Genomic DNA, 21146 nt, shown 5'->3' with positions numbered 1-21146 from the left:
ATAGACGACGAATAAATATTGCCGCTGACGTTGTGTTCTTTTTATAAAAACGATAAAGCCAAGGAACAAAAGAAGAAGAAAAAGAACAATTTGTCTTGATGATGTAGTTATTCCAAGAATTCAGGGGTGCAAAAGTGAACGATTCAAGGAGTTGATCAGCCCCAGTCTTGACTCTCTTGGTCAAGGTGCGACACGTCAAGGAACAAGCTTGGTCTTTGTTAAGAGGGGTCAATTCCGTTTCGTCAGGGAGTGAGTTGAATTGATTAATGGAAGGGGATGATCCGAGTGGCAATTTTGCACCAATTTGACATCCAGGGAGTGTTTGTACAGAAGGCCACAGGGAGCAGTGTCCTAAAAGTGCAGATATGATATTTTTTTAATATAATAACCCCTTCTATATAGACCTATTAGAGAGATATTTTTTATAATTATTAAATAAGATAAGGTTTACTAATATAAGCAGATTATATATTTATATAATTATATTATTAATTTTATAATAATTTTTTTTCTTTTTTTTTTTCTTTATATAATATATAATAAAATAAAAATACTTTTCTTTTAAACCTTAATAATACCTTTAATATACTTTTTTATAACTTAATATTATAATATTTAATTTTATATTATTTTAAGCTTTAATTTATATTATTTTTTATTTTATTTATATTATTTATAATTAAAAAAAGCTACTTTTTAAATTAAATCTTAAAAATTAATATATATAAAATAAGTATATTATATAAAATACTTAAATTATATTAAATTTATAAATTTACTTTTTTATATTACTTACTATAATAGCCTTTTAAAGTATTATTAAATTAATATAAAGTAATAAGGCTATTTATAAAAAAATAAAAAAGGTATTATAATTTTATATAAATATATTTATTTTTAAAACTAAAGAAACTATACTTAATAATATAGTTAAGTTTTTTATATTTATTAATTCTATTAAATTAAATAAAAAGACTTCTTTATATAAAAAATTACCTTTTTATATATCTATAAATAAGAATAAAAATAATAATAAAAGTAAAATTAATAATATTAATAATATTATAATTATATATATAATTAATTTAAAGGAATTTAATCTTTAAGCTATATAGCTTTTTCTAAAAAAGCTCTTTAATATTATAATTTCTAAAATTAACTTTTATATTTCTATATAGCCTTAAAAAGCTAAGAAATTTATTATTTAGGCTTTTTTATATACTTTATAAGATTATTCTATTAAAGGTCTTAAAGTAATTAAAAAAGATTAAGTAAATACTATATTAATATAATATATTTATATACTTATATATATAAGAATCTTAACTTTTTATATTATATATTAAGAAATTAAAAAAAAAGAGTAAAATTAAGTATATTTTTAATTTTATTAATATATAGAATTATAATATTATACTTTATTATCTCTTTAATAAGGAAATAATAAATATTAATAATAACCCTAAGGTATATAAAAAGTATTTAAAAGGTAATAAAGTATTAATTAATTATATTATTAAAAATAATACCTTTTTTTATATTAATTATAATTAAAATTACTTTAATATTACTTACTTTTTTATAAATATATATAAAGCTATATATTTTTCTATTTAATTATATTAACTTTTTTTTAAACTTTCCTTATAAATATAAATATATTAAAAGTAATAATAAAGATAATAATAATAATAGCTTAAATATCTTAGAGAATATTAACTATAAGACTTACCTTAAGATTATTATTATTTTTTATAAGGCTATTAATAAAAAGAAAAAGAAATATATTTAAATATATATAATATATATATTTATATATTATTATATACTAATTTATAGTAAGGTTTTTTATTATATATTTTTAATTTAAAAGTCTAAAGATTATTTTTAATAATTTATAAAAGAATAATTAATTTATTAATAATAAGAACTATAGTTATAAATATATAGGGATATAAAGCCTTATTATATAAATATATAAAGTAGTATAATACCCTTAGGTTATTTAATAAAATTCTTTACTTTATTATATATTTATAGTAAATATACTATATATAAAATTACCTTAGTATAAAAATTAAAATTAAAGTAAAAATACTATATATATAATTTAGAAATTAAAGTAAAAATACTATATATATAATTATATAATTCCCCTTTAAACTAAGGTAATTATATATATAGTATTTTTACTTTAATTTTTATAATTAAATCCCTTAAAACCTTTTATATTTTTCCTTTATTTTATTTTTTTTCTAGTTATAATTTTAAAAGATTATTTTTATATATTATATCTTTTAATTACTTTATAATTAATCTTAAACTATTTTATATTTAAATTAAATAGTAAAAATATACTAATTAATTAATAATAAGGTAAATTTTAAAGTCCCTTATAAATCAGTTTAATATTAAAGTAAACTATTTAATATTATATTAGTCTATATAATAATAGGCTTTAGACTTTTCTTTAGATAATTAATAGATTAAAAATATAAAAGATTTAAAGTAACTATATTAATAAATTATAGAATTATTTTATAATTAAGTCCTTAATAACTATTATATACTTTTATAACTATAAATAAAAAGCTTTATTATTATAAAAACTAGCCTTAAGTATATTTAATAAGATTTAAAGCTTTAAAGGTATTAAATATTAAAAATATCTTCTATAATAAAGACTAAATTATATAATTTCTTTAAAAATAAAAATAAATTATATATAAAGCTTTAAACCTTTAGTTATATATATCTTTATATTTATATATATTAATATTAATTTATCTTAAGCTATAAAGCCTTCTATAAATATTATTAAGAATTTATACTTATAAATATATTTAATTAATAGTATATAATAAAGTATTACTAAACTAGGTAAATATTAACTAGGCTTAACTTTATTTAATCTCTTAATATATATAATAAATTAAAAGCTTAAGGTATTAAGATTTATATTATAATTAATACTTATTTATAGTATATTATATAATTCTATTATAATATATTAATAAATATATTATAAAGTATTATAGAGTAATATCTTTATACCCTTTAATAATAAACGATTATACTATATTTTATATAGTTTAATTATAATAATAAGACTTTTTTAATAGCTAGTATATATTATTACTTTTTATAAATATAAATATATAAATAGAATAATATAATATTAAATTAAGTATAATTTAATAATATTTAAATTTATAGTAAAAGTATATATAATAAGAAGATTAAAAGTTAATAGCTTTAATTAAATAAAGAAAAAGCTAAGTTTTAATATATATATATATATTTACTTATTATTTAATATTATAATTAATAATCTATAGAAATACTTTAATATTATTACTATTAAAGGCTAGTTTTTATATAATTATTTATTAAATTATATTATTATATTATATCTATATATACTAATTATATAAAAAGAGCTTATTAAGTTTATATATATATAGAATATATACTATATATATAAATAGGCTAATAGACCTTATATAAACCTAAGGTAATCTTAGAATTTTTACTTTTAGTTAAAAGTAAAAAACTTTAAAAGCTATATAAAAGCTATTTTAATAGATTAACTATAAACCCTTTTAAATATTTTTAAAAGTAATTCTATTAATTTAAATATATATTTACCTAAAGATATAATTATAGTTTATAATACTATCTTTAAAGATTAAAATAATTTCTTAATTAATAGCCTTATATAATTAAAGTATTTAATATATTTATTTTTATAGGCTTAATTAGAGATATATATTACCTTAAGAAAGAGCTTTTTATTAAACTTTTAAATATCTTTATAAATAGTATAAATTATATATAAGATTATTTAATAATATATAATATTAATATTAATATATTTAAAAATATTTTATTAGAAAATATAAAGGAATTTAATTATTAATTCTAATATATTTAATAGTAATTAAAGTAATTTAAAGTAATTTAAAGTAATTATAGAATTATTTAATTATTATAAGGATTTTTTCTTTATTTTACTTATATAGAGAGTACTTTCTATTTAATCTTTTTTTTCTTAATTAGCTAATTCTTTTTAATTAGCTATTTATCTAGCCCTTTTTTCTTAATTAGCTATTTATCTAGCCTTTTCTCTTTAATTAGCTATTTAATTATAATAATATCTTCTTAATAAATTATTAATATTATTAAAATATTACTTTTATTATTATTATTTTCTTAAGTAAATAATATAGTATTAATAATATTATTATTCTCTATTTTAATTTCCTTTTTAATATTATATTCTCTTTTAATAAAAAATATAAGTTTATTTTTAATCTTAAAAGCTACTTTATATTTACTTAGAGTATAAAGCTTTAAGTTAATAATAAGCTTTATTTACCTTTTTATATATTTATATATAGGCTTAATTAAATTAATTAAAAAGTCTAATATAAATAATATATTAAAGTTAAAAAATATAAAGCTAATAAGACTATTAGGCCTTTTAAGAATTATAATATTTACTACTTTAAAAAATAAACTTAATAATATTATTTTATATATATTATTATTAAATTTAAATAAGTTAATTATAAGCTTTAAATTAAAAAATAATAATATAACCTTTTAATTTATTAAAAAAAGCTCCTTTTTATAAGTCTTTATAATAAATTTAATTATTACTTTATATATTAAAAATATAAAAGCTAATATAGCTTTAAATTTAATTATATATTTTATAATATAATAAACCTTCTTTATATAAATTAAAATTTTATATAATTTATTTATTACTTTTAAATATTTATTATAAATTTAAAATATAATAATAAAATTAATTATAATTAAAATTATATAGCTAATTATTATAATACTTTATTATTAACTTTTAATAATAATAACTTAAGCTTATATATAATTAATAAGTATTAATTTTATTTTAATTAAAGGAATTATTATTATATTACTTTATATTTATATATTTAAGATTATAAATAATAAATTAAATATTAAATTAATTATAAAAGAAAAAGTAAATAATAAAAAGAGCTATTAATAATATAATAAGTAAAAATTAATTAATAAGTATTATAATTAAATATCTATATAGTAATTACTATTTTCTAAGTAAAAGGCTATTATTAAAAAAAAATTAATATAATTTAATATATTATAAAAATAAAATAATATTATATAAAGCTATATAGACTTATATAAGCTTATATTATTATTAAAGGCTTATAATTTAATTATAAACTTTAATAAAAAGATATATTTTAATATAATACTATCTATTTATATTACTATATAAATAAGTAACTAATAATATATTAGTATTAATAGAGTAAGAAAAAATATTATATCTATACTTTTGGGACACTGCTCCCTGTGGCCTTCCGTAGTTTGTGGCGGATGCAACGGGACAAGACAAGTTGATGGCGGTGCAGATAATCTCGAGCGGTTAATCAATTATAGTTTTCAAGGAGTGATGATTGTAACGTTGTCTAGTCTGGGCAAAGGCCTCGTGTTTATACAACCTCTTCGTACTAAGCAGTTATTAACAAAATTTAGTCTAAGCACTATCAAACGAAAGTGATTGTGGCTGGGCAAGTCTACGATAATCTCTGAACAAGAGTCCTACAGCACAGCCAGTCCGTGAGTCGCAAGTCGCAACTAAAGCGATAGCGAGACGAGGCCCGAAGCGCAAGTGATGCGAGACCCCTGGCGGCAATATCTTCAAATCACTGGCCAAACAGCTTTCAGATTGGACCCTGATGAGCAGCACTCTGCCTCGCTGAGCCACAGCCAACATCTGGTCTGTAGCCTGTCAGAGTGGCCCATCAGGGGTCTCCCGGTTAGAGTCATGCAGGCAGAATTCCATGGCATTTCTGTTGGATCTCTGGTCATTTCCAAGATACACCATGGTCAAGTGTACGCCTAATTTGTCTCACTTATCTGCAGAAGATATCATTTCCATCTTGGCTGGCTACACGTCATCGTAGATAGCATCATCCGACCCAGCAGATAGGACCTGACGATTCAACATGCAAGGCACACAAATATTCTAGTCACGGATTTAATCATGTGGTATTTGTCTATTTGCTGGCGTTTCAAATTTTGGACATCATCGTCGATCATATCTTTAGTCTGCGATTCTGACCCAACGTAAGACCTAGAGAGTCATGAAGAATGACAAGAGATTTGTCATTTCGCTCCGGTGCCACTACAATGCACACTTGTATACCAACGTATCAAAAAATACAAAATCCGAGACACAGAGGCAAACACGGGAAAACATGCCTTTAGCCTAACATGCATCCAAGGGATCAGCGCGTTTATATCATGGCTTAGACTGCTTAGACGCCATATCAAACCCGATGTGCAGATATCCGAGCTAAATACGGAACTCAGAGTCACAGCATAAGCAACTCAGCGTGAATATACAAACAGCGAGCACTAAAGCCGTACAACCTCAAAGCCCAACAATCTCGCCCTATCAATTTTCCTAGGCCAGCGATGCCAAACCTCCCCGTGATCTCTATCAACTGACCCCAAACCCCCACGAATCAAATCATAATGTTGTACCTGTTGTAAAACCCCTCTATTGCAGAAATGGAAATTCAGCTAGCCTCCATCAATGCTTTTCGCACCCTTCTCGACCGGGATGGGTCGGCCCGTATTTGCCGGCGTGTTTCTTGGTGCTTCCACTAGTGAGGAGAAGCTATCGCGAGAATCAGCCTTGCTTTCAGCCGTGACGGGCAGACTTGGAGATGTTATTTTTCTATAGATCTAGTTTTTCGATAGAATAAATATAGATCCTGTCATTTTATCCCCGTTTATCCAGATTAAAGTGCACGTTGGGTTTGGGTGCCAATACCAATGAGTTGGAGTTGCTGGCTCAAGTCTATGTGCAGTATTGTGAGCAGTCAGGAGAAACATACACTCAATTCAAGGGAGGCATCCCGAGCTGCATTGACAATCAATTGTATTCGAGTACAATCTATGGGATATGGACGCGAATATGCAGATTAGGAGTAACCTGCCGTCGATGTCTGGCCGTGCGTACAAACAGCGCCTGCCAGCTGCCGGTAAATTGAGGTAGCAGCTTCTCGAATAATGAACAGACTCCTAGCCACTTTGCATTTTATTCTTTGCGTCTCTTCATTAAATTTCTCTGGAACTCCACCAGTGAATCACGAAGAGGGTTCATACTTAGTACCTCTAGCACCGAATTGCAACTCCTTCTTTCCATCATCTATCACTTCACTAGCCATCTTCCAAAATGGCGACTACAACTGATGACGTTCATTCTGAGGACAAGGAGAACATCAAGAACGGCGATGAGGATGCTGGGCCGCCACCTAATCTGCCTGCGTCGCTTCAAGGTATCGCAAAGCAAGGGAGAGCAAGGAAGAGCAAGGCGCTCGTTCACCGCGGTCCTACCGCTCTCCCAAAGAATCGAGGAACTGGTTTCGAGGGTACGATTTGGCCTCTATAGCTTCGGAACAGCTGTACTGACAAAGCCAGAGTTCTTTGCTGATCCGCCCATGACCCCTGATGAGGCCAAGGAAGAGACGGACGATATCTATGCCCCGTAAGCACAAGCCCCAGACTCGATGATAACTGCTAACTCCTTCCAGTGACGTTCCATTTGCAGAGTATGACGAACACCATCCGAATCAAGAGCTACTGCTAACATCTTTAGGCGCATGCAGTCCTGTATCCAGCGCTTCCGCTCTAGACGTCGTCTTCAAGGCAATCGAACCCTCTATTTCGAAGAATACCTCTTCCTTGGCGGTGTTGATTGCGCGCCCAACACCTTTGGTGGTCTCAGCCAGCAAGAATTGAAGGACCTTACCCCCGCTGAGCGTCGACAAGCCACTGCAAAGGACGTCATCTGGGCCACTTCTGCAGCAGGAGACCGATTCTACAACGGCGATGACGAAAAATGGTCGGTTGACTTTGCCGGCGTTGCCGCTGGTTTCTTCTCTGTCACTCTTGTCCACCTCACTTCTAGTGAACTAGGGCCAATGTTGGAGGGTATCAGTACCATCGAGAACTTTCTCCGATACGTTCTTCAGCACAATGTCTGTCCCGAGTACGAGGACGACGTCAAGGCTGCGATGGAAGTCTGCAACATTGCCGCTGAAGAATGGCCCATGTTTCAAGAGCTTTGTGCTGCACTCCCTGGACAGTTCAACCTGGCTGCGGCCGAACTTTACTGTCCCGAAGACGTCTCCAAGCAGTCGTGGTCGTTCTTGGATTTCAAGCGCCCTGAGGATTTCGACCCTACTTCCGTCTTTTTTACCGCTTTCGCACTCATGGACGAGCCGGAGCTATTCGAAAAATTGACTACCAAAAAGCCTACTATCACTCGCGAGTTCAAGTGTACACTCGAGTTGGTCCAGACATTCCGACCCAGCGATGAAATTGTCAATCGATTCGAGTCTCTCGTCATCAATGACAAGGCAGCTTACCACGCCCCTGTTGGCAAGGCAATCTTTAAAGAGGGCATCATTGAGGATGACTGGGAGAGACAGCCTACTGAGTGGCCAACTGACGAAGAAACCATGACTCTTTTCTTTGACGACATTCTTCTGTCGAAAATGATGCCGGGTTTGAGAATGGAAGCGGTCGTTTGTGAATTGGATGCTGGTTTGCGATTCATTAAGAACATCGAGAACATCGTCCCATCATTCTACGTTTACCTCCCTCAAGAGATGATGCGGCACTACAAGGAACCGAGAGATGATGATCGTCCTGCTAGATCGGTGCATGATGTTGACGAAAATGAGAATGAAGCCGGGAATGGGGATGGACAAGAATGAGATCAAAGAAAATTGAGCAACTGTCAAATAGACAAGTTAGACGAGCATAGGGTAGCTCAAGTATGATCAATTGATAATGGTTGACAAAATCAATGTCCTTCTGCAGAATAATCTGCTTTAATATTTGTGTCAAGCGTGCTACCCTGGCCCCTGCATCAAGCTTCTGGAAAGCTTCCAACAGCCCCACGTTCCTCACCTACTATCGCGACGACGCTCTCTTTCATACAAAAGTCAATGTAGCGACCATGTCAATTCCAGGCTTGGGCCAGATTCCCACACAGGTAAATATTCGACATAACTCCCAAACGAACTCTACTGACTAAACAAAGCCCACCGTCACCGCGACCAACCGCGTCATCACACTCCGACCCTTGGGCGAATGGCGATTCCAAACCTCCCAAGCCTCCCCCGTTGTCGTCAAGCTCCTCTCCGGCACAGCTGAAAAGGATGGCGTCGAACTAGGTCCTAAGAACGCCTATACCTTCGCGGGCGTCAAGTCAAAGATCCTCACCTGGCACGGCTGCGAGCTCGAGATTGACGGCCGCTGCGACGCCGAGTCTGTTGCCGAATATGCGAACCCGACCGATAGCCCGGCCAATACGCACGTGAACCTTCATGGACAGCTCAACGATATGCGGCAGGCGGCCGCGAGAGAGGGTAAAGAGGGACCCAGAGTGCTCATTGTTGGACCGGCGGACGTGGGAAAGACGACGTTGGCGAGGACTTTGACGAGCTATGCGACAAGACAAGGATACCAACCTTTGGTGGTCAACGCGAACCCAAAGGAAGGTCTGCTCAGTTTGCCCGGCACGTTGAGCGCCAGTGTTCTTGCAACTATATTGGACCCCGAAGCTGTGGATGGTTGGGGAAGCACTCCTACTAGCGGACCGAGTAGCGTGCCCGTGAAGCTACCTTTGGTGTTTTACTACGGACAGGCCTCGCCTGATCAAGATCCTGACTTTTATCGCGAACTTACGAGTAAGCTTGCTGGTAGCGTTAGTGCACGATTGAGCGAGGACCAGGATGTAAAGAGCTCGGGTGTTATCATTGATGGTATGGGCCTCACTGAGCAAAGCAAAGATGGGCACGAGCTCGTAGCACACATTGTCGACGAATTTTCAGGTACATTGGACCTTGATATATGAAATAACGCAGCTAACAGAAACAGTCAATGTCCTCATTGTGGTCGGCTCCCCAACCATCAGCGCTGAGCTATCTAAGCGATTTGGCAACGAGCGAACAAGCCTGGGAGAACCTATCAGCGTTGTTCCAATCGACAAATCCGACGGTGTAGTCGTCCGCGACGAGGTATTCCTACAACACGTGAGAGAAGCTGCCATCAAAGAGTACTTCTACGGCGACTCCAAGCGAACTCTCAGCCCCCTGATCCAACAAGTCGACTTTGACAATGTTATTGTGTATCACACCTCCGACGGTACAACCCCCTTGTCCTCCGTACGGAAGATATTTGCTGACTGTTATCTAGAACATTCCTACCCCGACCAGAGCGTTTCACGGGAAGACCCATCTACACCAATGCAGCACTGGACGCTTGCCGTGATGCACGCAGCGCCTAAGGATGCGCCTGATGTAGTTCGGGCTGCGAGCGTAATGGGATTTTTGTATGTGTCGGATGTGGATGAGGAGCGTCGCAAGATTAAGTTGCTTGCTCCGGTGAGCGGACGGTTGGGTGATCAGCCGCTTGTGTGGGGTAAGTGGCCAGAGCCATACATTAATCTCCTCGGATAAGAAGTTTTTTTACGTTTCCTTGCTTGGCGAGGGGTTAGTTGGGGGTTTAGAGTTGGTAGTGTTACTCGAGTCAGAGTTGCGGCCGCATGTGTGCTGCATTAGTAGTTGATATCTTACGTACACCAGGGGAATAACCTGATCTAGTTTCATTACTTGTTTTCACTTGGGCTGCGAGTGATGTGTAAATTAATGCTTGTTCATCATATTACCGTGAGTCTGCTCAACGTAACTCATCCTCCTCTGGGTAGTATATTCTCTGCCTCATCTGGCTAGTGGGTAGCAGAAGAAAAAACCTCCCAAGTCTTAGGGTATAAAAATAAGTAGTCTAGGAGGCATAGTCTAAGGAGTACAAAGTATTCTATCAATTTTGTCCCTTATGCTTCTAGCGGCTGATTCTTCTGACACCATAAAGTCTAGGAACTTAGGAAATGTACAAGGGTGCACAGAGTTTAGCCCTGTATACGTGCAAAAGTTTTATTATCGTGCTACTTGCAGTATTCTCGGTGTTCTTGCCGATGAGTTACTTCACACGTATCAACGATGCATAGACACTAGAGTCTCAGGGGTAAACGTAGGATAGAAGAACATCCGGTCCTACCAGTGGATGAAGTCTGTATCTGTAATACCTTGGAATATACACTTTTGGTGATTGCAGTTTCACAAAACGTTCTTCAGAGCTTATAATTCATTGTGTGGCCATGCCAGACATTGCTTAGACTGATAGTGACACCTCAATGTAGTAGGAGAGTGCATAAAGATATGAATGTGTAAACAAGTTGGACGATTGAATCCGCGTCTTTCATCAAGTCAGCTAGTTAGTAATCGGGATCCCCGAACTCAACGGACCGTATCTCGCTGCAACATAAAATCCCAATAGATCCCTAATTATCCCGAAGTTCGTACTTTGTCTGCAGATATATTTCTCCATCTGTATCAAACCTACGCGAAAGCCCCATACCCCGCATGATTGACGGTAACTGGGGCATCTAGTTGAAGCCAAGAATGCGGATGAGACGCCATACGGGGAAACCTACTAGATAGTAAACTCTCGTTCCACGATATCGTGCGATATGCAGATGCAAGGTTAGAGTCGAATAGCGGAGATACGAGCTCTTACTCGGCGAACGAGATACTTTTGAAGCGCCATGAGGAGTCCTTGGATGTTGATATCCGGGGAAGCAACAAGTCTAGACTCTCATCAACACTCGGATCCATTTCTTCCCCGGACTTTACCCCATTGGAAGTGATTCATGATGCCGGGGTTATCATTATGGTGAACTACCATTGGCTACAGCTTGTGGGCATTTTGAACGTCGATATTGTCTTGTTGCTATACCCCGTCCCGGAGTTCAAAACACGGCGCCGAAATCCCCGGCACATTTGTTGTTGATGACATTCACACAGTGAACAAGATTCGTCCCCTGGTTGTAGATCAAAAGAGTTTGTCTCCACTGTGGTTAATTACGTGACTGTGCGGTATCCCGTGGGTTGAAGATCCACGTCTGTGCAATAGGTCTGTTCAGAGTCAATGAGGTCAGATAGGGATTGGCAAGAAAACATAAACTTCTATGGATACAGGAACTTCTGATATACTTGCACTCACAAAACCCTAAACAACAAGTACCTAGGCCCGTTTCAAGCCCGGTGGTTTTGAGGGGAGATCCCTGGCTGGCCACCCCAATGCTTAAGCTTAAATGTTAGCGCAAGTTTTGGGCCAAAGAGGCTCCAAAAACAGGGCCCTTGGACCACGAATGAAGAACCAGGGTGCAAGTTTAAAGAGGTCATCGGCGGACAAAACAAGCATGGCAAGCAGCATAATGCAACAATGCAGGTTTCCGCAAAAAGAACATGACATTCGAATCGTACTGTAGTGACATTCATTACACATTGCCAAGATGACCAGGCCTTTTTCGTTATAGCAGGTGATTCTCAATTGTCTTGGCCGAGGCGAAGCAAACCATGGTCAATTGGTCCGTACAGATCCATAATGTCGTTGTATGCCAAGCCCAAGCCATGCCAAGTTAAAACAAGCATTCTCTCTTTAAGAGAAGGCGAGAGTAAAACGTGCAGTGTGATTGGTTGTTGATTACTGGATGTTGATTGCGACGAGTTATCGCCTGGTCCTGCTGACGACAGACACTAATGGACAGTAAAAGACGAAAAGCTGGCACAGTAGCTGGGTTTTGACTGATAGAGGCAATGTTTGCGTTGTCAGTATTGTGTGCTTTTGTACGCGGTCATGTGTTGTCCAATAGATAGACTCTTGATCTGTATTCCCCTGCATATGTCAAGACAAACACTCCCGACTCAAGTGCCACAAATGATATTGAGAAATCATTCCGTCGGTTATAACAGATGACGCGATCCAACTGATTTCACAAACCTACTCCGTACGGAATACAAGGAAGAAAGATGATGATCCGACACGCAACTTGGATCCCTTGCAACCCCTCGTGACCTTGGCATGGTAAGCCTTGATTCGCTTGAATGCCACGAGATACTGCATGCCAAGAGTGGTACATGGGGGTACATGGTTTGTCTTTGTTAGCTTGGACTAGATTGTTGTTTCTCTCAAGTCTCCCGCTTGATAGGACCAGTGAAGCCGTTCTGGTCCCACCAAACTCAATCTTGACGATCTTCTTGGAGAGGTTGGCTAAAGCTTGTTTAACAACAGCAAAGAACCATTTCTTCAAACGACTGAAATCGTTAACAGATAATATCACTGTCTATAGTTGTTGATGTTGCTTGATAATACAGCTTAACAAATGACACTGATGACACTCTGTACCATGAGAAAGCACAGTGTTAATTAAATGCGGGGCAACCCCACCGGTATCCCGTAAGGAAGCTTCACTTTAAGTGTACTGATGCACCGTTCCTTCCCTGTCTTGCCGTATCGCCTTGATTGGATCCGCCATGCGTCTAAGTCTAGTGGGCTTCAAGTTGGGATAGGTGCCGACTCCCATCTTTGAGAAAGGCAGAGCCTCTCTTGTTGAATCGTCTGTTGCCGACATCTCTCCGGCCTCTACAGCTGTAGATAAAAGGTGCCACCCCTCGACCTTCTTCCACGACTTTTCCTTTCTTCTTTACCCAGAAATCGTGCTTTACGCGATCTCTATTCATTCCTACTTTATCTTACATCTACAACTTTCTTTCAAGTCTACCTTTTGGCTGATTCTTTTACCAGCCAGACCCCCAATCTCTCTCCCCCAGCTTTCGCTTATACCAACACCCATTCGATGGGAGAAACCGAATCTAAATCCGCGAATGGTGCAGTTCACGCCACTACCACGTCGGACTCGTCGACCGTCGCTGCCGGTCAGGACGACCAGCCTCCTATAGCGGAACCCCCCGACCTAGCTATAGAGAAGCCAATTCTTCCCCATACGCTCTCTGCTCACCGTGTCGCCCAGGACCTCAAGTCCGACGTTGACCATGGTTTGAGCAGCGAGGAGGCTGCCTCCCGACTTGCTCGGGATGGCCCTAATTCCATCAAAGGCGCCAAGGGTATCTCCCTCTATGAGATCTTTATCCAGCAGGTTGCCAATGCCTTGACTGTCGTCCTCATCGCCGTGACCGCTCTGTCCTTTGCTATCTCGGACTACATTGAGGGTGCCGTCGTGGCCGCCGTCATTGTACTCAACATCGTTGTCGGGTATGTCTTTGCTGCGTCAAAAGCTCACTTAACGAGCTGTCGCTTGCTGTTGCTACAACCCCATTGTTGTTGCACTTTGCTACACCTTTGTTCCTTGTTCCTGCTGCCATATGGTGAAGCCTGTGATTTTGCCATGCGTAAGGCCTGAAGCCCCAAGCACTGAGGTCGAATCCTGTGCCATACCCTGAAGCTGACAGTCCGATCTCATCTAGCCACCATTAGTTTTTACCGTATGCTAACATCCATTCCAGATTGATCCAGGATTACCGCGCTGAGCAGACCATCCAGTCGCTCTACGCCCTTTCCACTCCCAAGTGTAAGGTCATCCGCGATGGCCAGAGTGAAACCGTCAAGGCTGAAACTCTTGTCAAGGGTGACATTGTCTCCCTGGCCACTGGCGATGTTGTTCCTGCCGATTTGCGTCTGGTCCAAGGCATCAACGTGTCTACTGATGAGGCACTTCTTACCGGTGAATCGATCGCCATCAGCAAGAAGCCTGAGGTCATCTTTACCGACCCTGATATGCCCATGGGAGACCGTATCAACCTGGCCTATTCCGGAAGCTCAGTCACTCGTGGTCGAGCCACTGGTATTGTTATCGCTACCGGTATGGAGACTGAGGTCGGCCAAATCGCCGAACTCTTGCGCAAGAACAAGAACGATGATACCCAGAGGAGCGGTATAAACCGCCTCGCGTGGAAGTTCTACCAGTTCAGCCGCAGAATCCTTGGTCTCGAAGGCACCCCCCTTCAGGTCACTCTTAGCAAGTTTGCCCTGCTGCTATTCGCCTTTGCCATTCTTCTCGCTATCATCGTCTTTTCCGTCAGTCTCTGGAAGATTACCGATGAGGTTCTTCTTTACGGAATCTGCGTTGGTGTCGCCGTTATTCCCGAGTCCCTCCTTGCCGTCTTGACTGTAACCATGGCTGTTGCTACCAAGGCAATGGTTCGCGGTAATGTTATTGTTCGACAGATGCCTTCTCTCGAGGCCGTTGGTGGTGTCACCAACATCTGCTCCGACAAGACCGGTACACTGACTCAAGGACGCATGATCACCCGAAAGGTCTGGCTCCGTGGCGATCTCCAAGGTACCGTTGAAGGTACCGCCAACCCCCATGACCCTTACAGTGGTACTGTCAAGTGGTCCGCTGATCTGGCTGGAAGCTGTTTGAACACCTTCCTCAAGGTTCTTACTCTCTGCAATAATTCTACCGTCAGCGATGGCAAGAAGGAGCCCGAGACAGATTCCAGCAGCATCATTACATCCGAGGATACCGAATGGAAGGCCATTGGTGAGCCGACCGAAATTGCCCTCAAGGTTTTCGCCATGAGATTCGGCCGCAACACCTCTGGGGGTGACATCCTGGTGGCTGAGCATCCTTTCGATTCCTCCTGCAAGCTCATGAGTGTCGTCTACGGCAACGAAATCGAGCAAACCCGACACGTCTATACCAAGGGTGCTGTCGAGATTCTTCTCACTAAACTTACCGAAACCGAAGAATTCAAGAAGGAAATTCTTCTCAAGGCAGAGGAACTCGCTAGCCAAGGTCTGCGAGTGCTTTGCATTGCCACCAAGCCTATGAATGGCGATGTCCAGGACTGTCATGATCGCGCCAAGGTCGAAAACGACCTCCAATTCGTCGGTCTTGCTGGTCTCTATGATCCTCCCCGCCCTGAAACTGCTGGCGCCGTTGCTCAATGCCGTGCCGCCGGTGTTACTGTCCACATGGTTACTGGTGATCACATTAAGACTGCTACTGCCATTGCCTACGAAGTTGGCATCCTCAACAAAGATATTCGTCTCAAGTCCAACACCGTCATGGCAGCCGCCGACTTTGGCGCTCTCAGCGACGCTCAGATTGATGCTTTGGATGAACTCCCTGTTGTTCTCGCTCGTTGCAGTCCCCTCACCAAGGTCCGCATGATTGAGGCTCTTCATCGCCGCAAGGCTTTCTGTATCATGACTGGTGACGGTGTCAACGATTCCCCAGCCCTCAAGCAGGCTGATGTCGGTATCGCCATGGGAGACCGTGGTAGCGATGTCGCCAAGGAGGCCGCTGACATGGTTTTGACTGATGACAACTTTGCATCTATCGTTACCGGTATCCAAGAAGGTCGACGACTTGCCGACAATATCCAAAAGGTATGTTCCATGACTCTTGTTTCTGACAATTACTAACTGGTACAGTTCCTGCTGCATCTTCTCACTTCCAATCTGGCTCAGGTTGTCCTGTTGCTTATTGGTCTTGCTTTCAAGGACGTCAACGGAACCGCAGTCTTTCCCCTTTCTCCTCTTGAGATTCTTTGGGCCAACCTTGTCACCTCATCACCTCTGGCTCTGGGCCTCGGTTTAGAGGAGGCTTCTCCTGATATCCTTCGCCGACCTCCTCGCAGCTTGCGCAGTGGTGTCTTTACCTTTGACCTTGTCCGCGACCAGCTCGTTTATGGATTCTGCTCAGGCTCTCTTTGTCTGGCCGCTTTCATGATTGTCAACTACGCTTCATCTGGTCAAGGTTACTACAACATGGTCCCTCACTGTAATGAGAGCGGAACCGAGGGATGCGATCTTGTTTACCGTGCGCGTGCTACAACTTTTTCCACCTTGGCCTTTTTGTTGTTGGTCACTGCCTGGGAGGTCAAGCACTTCCACCGTAGTCTGTTCAACATGGACGAGCGTGCTTCAGGCCCTTTCTCCGTGTTCAAGACCATCTACCACAACAAGTTCCTCTTCTGGTCCGTTGTTGCTGGTTTCGTCATGATCTTCCCCATCGTGTACATCCCCTACCTCAACACTGAGGTCTTCAAGCACAAGGGTCTCACTTGGGAGTGGGGAGTTGTCGCTGGCTGCGTGATCGTCTACGTTGCTCTTATCGAGACTTGGAAGGCCATGAAGAGACGGTTTAGCTGGGGTATTGAAGTCCACCCTATTACTGGCCAGGTCGACGTTTGAGTACCATAAACGGGAGTAAAAATCGGTGTTGTAGATGGGTTGGTGAAGTTATTGGGGGACAGGTTTTGGGATATGTACACGGTCATCAAATTGTTTGGTATTATACTTATTGTTATTATCCTCTAGTCAATATATTTCCTGTCGAAAAAACCCCTTATGCAACGCTGTGATTAAAATGTCTATCTGGTGAAATTTCGTAAAAGCCCGGAACCTCTGAGCAGTCGATAATGCTGCAAGGCCAGGACACTCCAGTCGTAATGGTGCCGGCACCTTGTCGGTCTCATGTTGACCTCGACACGAGCCCGTTTTATGTATTGTCATATCGTTCGTGTCGGTATTTACTCGCTCTTGGACTTTTCGATGGGGTTACCATCCTTGTCCGCAAGTCCCTTCTCCTGCATGACCCTGATAGCCTCGTGGATGGGATCCAGCTCGGGCATGGGAGCTCGGTGGGAGTCCCAGTAGTTGTCGGCCCAGGTGAAGTATTGGCCGTAGTTGCAGGTAAAGTACATGTGGTGTAGAGTGTGGTGGGCGGGGCTGTTGATAAATTTCTCGAGCCAGTGGCCAGTAATCATGTCGCCGTCGTGAATGAGGATAGTCCAGACTTGAACGCAGACGAAGAGGAACATGTAGAGGTGCTTCTGCATGGGGCAGAGATAGACGAAAACACTACTCGAGTTAGAAGAGCTTCAATTGGCGGTAAAGCGCGACTTACTGGTAAGGGAGAGATTGGACGTAGCCGTCAACAGGGTGGAAAGCAATGGCAGCCCAGGGAGTAGGAACTGGACAGGTTAGCTTGGTTGTTGTTGTCGGACGAGATGGACTTACCAATCCACTTGTGGTGAGGCTTGTGGACATATTTGTAGATACTGGGATGATGCTCGAGGCGATGAATCCAGTAAATACCAAGATCGTTAAAGACCATGTACAGAATAGTAGAGATAGCCAACCACGACCAGCCGTACTCGTCAATGTTTGTGTACAGCAAACTATGACCGCGCACCTCTCCAAGGAAGAAAGGGAGCGTAAGAAGGTCGATGATGGGAATGGCGAAGAAACTAGACTGGATCTCTTGCTTGATCTGGTTCTTGAGGAATCGAGGGTGATGTTCGAGACGGCGGTCAAAGACAAAGTAATACGAGATGGCGGCGGAAATAACGTAGATAAAGGCGGCACCAAAACCAGCGATCATGAGAATCGAGGCGCTTTGGCGGTAAATGTCGTCGCGCGGTAGCGAAGAGCCAAAGTTGAGCGAGTACTCATCATCAAAGTTTTTGGAAGACGATGTCGCGTAGCCCGTTGAGTTTCCGTATTGAATTTGTGTTGTTTGTTGGGGGAACAAGTATGCGTATCCATAGTCAAAGACATACGGGTCGAGGATTTCTAGTATGGCGTCCATGTTTGCGATTGCGGAAAAAACTCAATTGAGGACGAACAAAGTTGGTGATGTAAAGGAAAGAAAAGAGAGAGAAACAAAGATTGATAAGAAAGTCCACCCCTGGAAGCACGGAAGCAATTGAATCAGGCCATTTGAGATTTTTTTTTAATTAAGATGAACTTGGGCTGCTGGGAGCTCCGCTGAAATCTTGCCGCATTGCGCCGACAGCGGTGTCTGTGTCTTGCAGGGCGCGCGGGCAATTCGTTCACTAAAAAATCTACCCAGATGTTTAATTTCCAATGGATGCACCCTGAAGATGGCGTATTGGGCAAGGTCAAAGGGTAGTGGGGTTCGCTAAGCCGTTGTGCCTGGATTTGCCCATCTTGATCTTATCGTGATTGGAGCGGGGGGAAGCTCAGATCCCTTCCTTCCCCCCTTTCCAGAAAGTGTGTCACGATTCTAAGAGAAAACGAATACGAACTAGAGAACGGTTTCCTATCAGACCCATAAATATATGACAGCCAGCCAATAATTCAACACGGTTACCGGTTGTTTGGCTGCCGGATCATGCTATCTTCACTCTCGCGCATGCCTTTGCATTTATCCTCGAGGTTGATTACTCCGTCTTTATATCCGACGCTCTTTTCGTGTTCCGCGATCTTGTGCGCCCACGCCTCATTGTCAACTGCCCATGTCCCTAGACTTTCAAAGCCGTGCTTCTTGTAAAGTCCGTGGCCTTCAATTGATGAAGTAATAATGGCTGGCGCGTTAACGGCGTCTGCTTTTTCCGTCACGGTCTTGAGAAGAAGACCGCCGATGCCTTTTCGTTGATGGTCTGGGTGTACCATGATATGCATCACCTCTGCCGGAATGTCAGTAACCCAGCAAACATTATTAATTAGCCACAAACTCACCAAAGTGATCCCTCCCATCAAGAGCCTTTTCTTTAGAGGCGTCCATCTCTTCACTGCGTTTGTCAAACCATTGCCACAAATCTTTCATGTGGTCTTTGATTGTCCACACTTGCGGCGGAGGAGGCTTGTCACTCGCGTTCGAGTTCGGCTCCGGCTTTTTAGTCATGTCCTTGTACCGAATAAACCCCACTGTCTCCCCCGCCTCTTCGGCCACCAAAGAGTGAACCTCCGGATTCTGCAGTGCGATGCGCGTGGCGATCGGTATGAGATCTCGGGGATGTCGCTCAAAGAAAGCGGCGTAAAAGTCATTGTAGTAGCTGAGAGCCTCGCTATGTATGGTTGCGATTGCGTCGCTGTCTGCCAGGGTGGCGGGACGGACGGTAATTATTGAAGAAGACATGGTTTATTTAGACGAAGTCTCGCTTGAATCGATCGTGATTGTTATTTTGTTTCTCTTTTTTTCTTGACAAGTGTTCTTGGCATGGGTTTTTGTAGTTTTGCTACTCATGGGTTTGGAGTTTGTATGATTCCTAATGAGGAAGCTGGTGTTGAATCCTTCAGGACGCTGTGAGTCAGCCGGCGATAGATATGAGGAACCTTGTGAAGGATCTATTGGATACAATCTAATCTTCATCGTATATCGCGCGCTTACGACGTTGTGAGGCTCTGAGTCTTGATCGAGTTAGACACATCTCACGGTGGGGTGCTTTCGGATGTTCCCCAGATTTGATATCTGGTGGTATGGCAAGCGATGGTGTTGATGCTATACAGGTACTTGTCATACTATGTATAGTAATCAGCCACAAGTGTCTAGGAGCATTTCTCCAGATCTTTCAAATTCCATTGCCTCGTTCTGACAACCGAGATTAATAGACTTGGCTGGTGTCAAAGCAGATGTCGCAGGTGGTACCTGGACAACAACGAAGACCACATCTTTGTGAGCTTCAATTTAGGTTAAGACGGCATCTGTCAAATAGAGTTATCTAGATTATGCTTCTTTCTGTAGGTAGTGTCTTGATCATCATTTTGAAAGCAACGTTGGGTCACGTGCACCACGATTGACCTCATCGAGGAGGTTGCAACAGTTCTACTCAACGGCGCAGACTAATGCCGGTACCAGGCCGTTCTATGTCGGTTAGAGCTGAGGGTTTGTCTGCTTTTATACACTGAAAGAGATATTCATATAAGTTCTATACAATTCCTCTTGAGATAAAGTTTCTTAATAACCGTGACTGACAGGCCTGAACGTTATGGTATCGGATAAAGAAGGGACAGCAGTAACTTCTTCCCCTTCCAACCTCAATCAGCCATTCGTCCAAGGTATCTGCGGTCATCACCCACCAGTCCACAAAAAGTCGGTCAGTCCCGGTCCATTGCGCTCCGTTATTTAGAAAGCACATTCCTTGATAATTTCTCATCCGTTGTTTTCCAGTGATTTTGTTAGTGGAATCGTCCAAGACTGTGGTAACCTACTGCGGGAAACTACTGCAAGGCTACTGCCCACAAACAAATAAGTGGTCCAAGCTCCACCTAGTCCTTGTTGATTGGCAAGTCGCGATGACATCGCAGCCTTGAGCTGAGTATCAACTTCCTTTGACATGACATCTTCACTTTATCAACATCACGACAACTTGATAAATGAATCGCGTCCATCATTCGCTTCTTATAGAAGTGTATCTTAACTTGACTACAAC

At 39.7% G+C, this 21146-nt stretch overlaps 5 protein-coding genes across 5 annotated transcripts; 3 read left to right on the top strand and 2 right to left on the bottom strand.

The window, feature by feature from the left end:
• Positions 1 to 7261: 7261 nt before the first annotated feature.
• On the top strand, positions 7262 to 8807 carry FPOAC1_007892 (uncharacterized protein; the record flags this gene model as incomplete). The annotated part of the gene is made up of 4 exons (XM_044852340.1): positions 7262 to 7457; positions 7507 to 7573; positions 7620 to 7637; positions 7685 to 8807. 4 exons carry the CDS (start codon positions 7262 to 7264, stop codon positions 8805 to 8807), a joined length of 1404 nt encoding a protein of 467 aa, XP_044705010.1.
• A 92-nt stretch (positions 8808 to 8899) lies between these two features.
• On the top strand, positions 8900 to 10556 carry FPOAC1_007891 (uncharacterized protein; the record flags this gene model as incomplete). The annotated part of the gene is made up of 4 exons (XM_044852339.1): positions 8900 to 9088; positions 9137 to 9929; positions 9976 to 10242; positions 10294 to 10556. 4 exons carry the CDS (start codon positions 8900 to 8902, stop codon positions 10554 to 10556), a joined length of 1512 nt encoding a protein of 503 aa, XP_044705009.1.
• Positions 10557 to 13795: 3239 nt separating this feature from the next.
• On the top strand, positions 13796 to 17160 carry FPOAC1_007890 (uncharacterized protein; the record flags this gene model as incomplete). The annotated part of the gene is made up of 3 exons (XM_044852338.1): positions 13796 to 14211; positions 14463 to 16353; positions 16399 to 17160. The coding sequence occupies 3 exons, from the start codon at positions 13796 to 13798 to the stop codon at positions 17158 to 17160; spliced, it is 3069 nt and encodes a 1022-aa protein (XP_044705008.1).
• Positions 17161 to 17498: 338 nt separating this feature from the next.
• FPOAC1_007889 (uncharacterized protein) lies at positions 17499 to 18559 on the bottom strand (the record flags this gene model as incomplete). Its single annotated transcript, XM_044852337.1, has 3 exons — positions 17499 to 17829; positions 17876 to 17942; positions 17989 to 18559. The coding sequence occupies 3 exons, from the start codon at positions 18557 to 18559 to the stop codon at positions 17499 to 17501; spliced, it is 969 nt and encodes a 322-aa protein (XP_044705007.1).
• Positions 18560 to 19080: 521 nt separating this feature from the next.
• Positions 19081 to 19852, bottom strand: FPOAC1_007888 (uncharacterized protein; the record flags this gene model as incomplete). Its single annotated transcript, XM_044852336.1, has 2 exons — positions 19081 to 19400; positions 19453 to 19852. 2 exons carry the CDS (start codon positions 19850 to 19852, stop codon positions 19081 to 19083), a joined length of 720 nt encoding a protein of 239 aa, XP_044705006.1.
• Between the last annotated feature and the right edge of the window lie 1294 nt (positions 19853 to 21146).

This window comes from Fusarium poae, chromosome 3 (assembly GCF_019609905.1).
Source record: "Fusarium poae strain DAOMC 252244 chromosome 3, whole genome shotgun sequence".
In the NCBI taxonomy this organism is placed as follows: domain Eukaryota; kingdom Fungi; phylum Ascomycota; class Sordariomycetes; order Hypocreales; family Nectriaceae; genus Fusarium; species Fusarium poae.
Note: the sequence above shows the minus strand (reverse complement) of the source record. Positions and strands in the feature narration are given on the sequence as shown.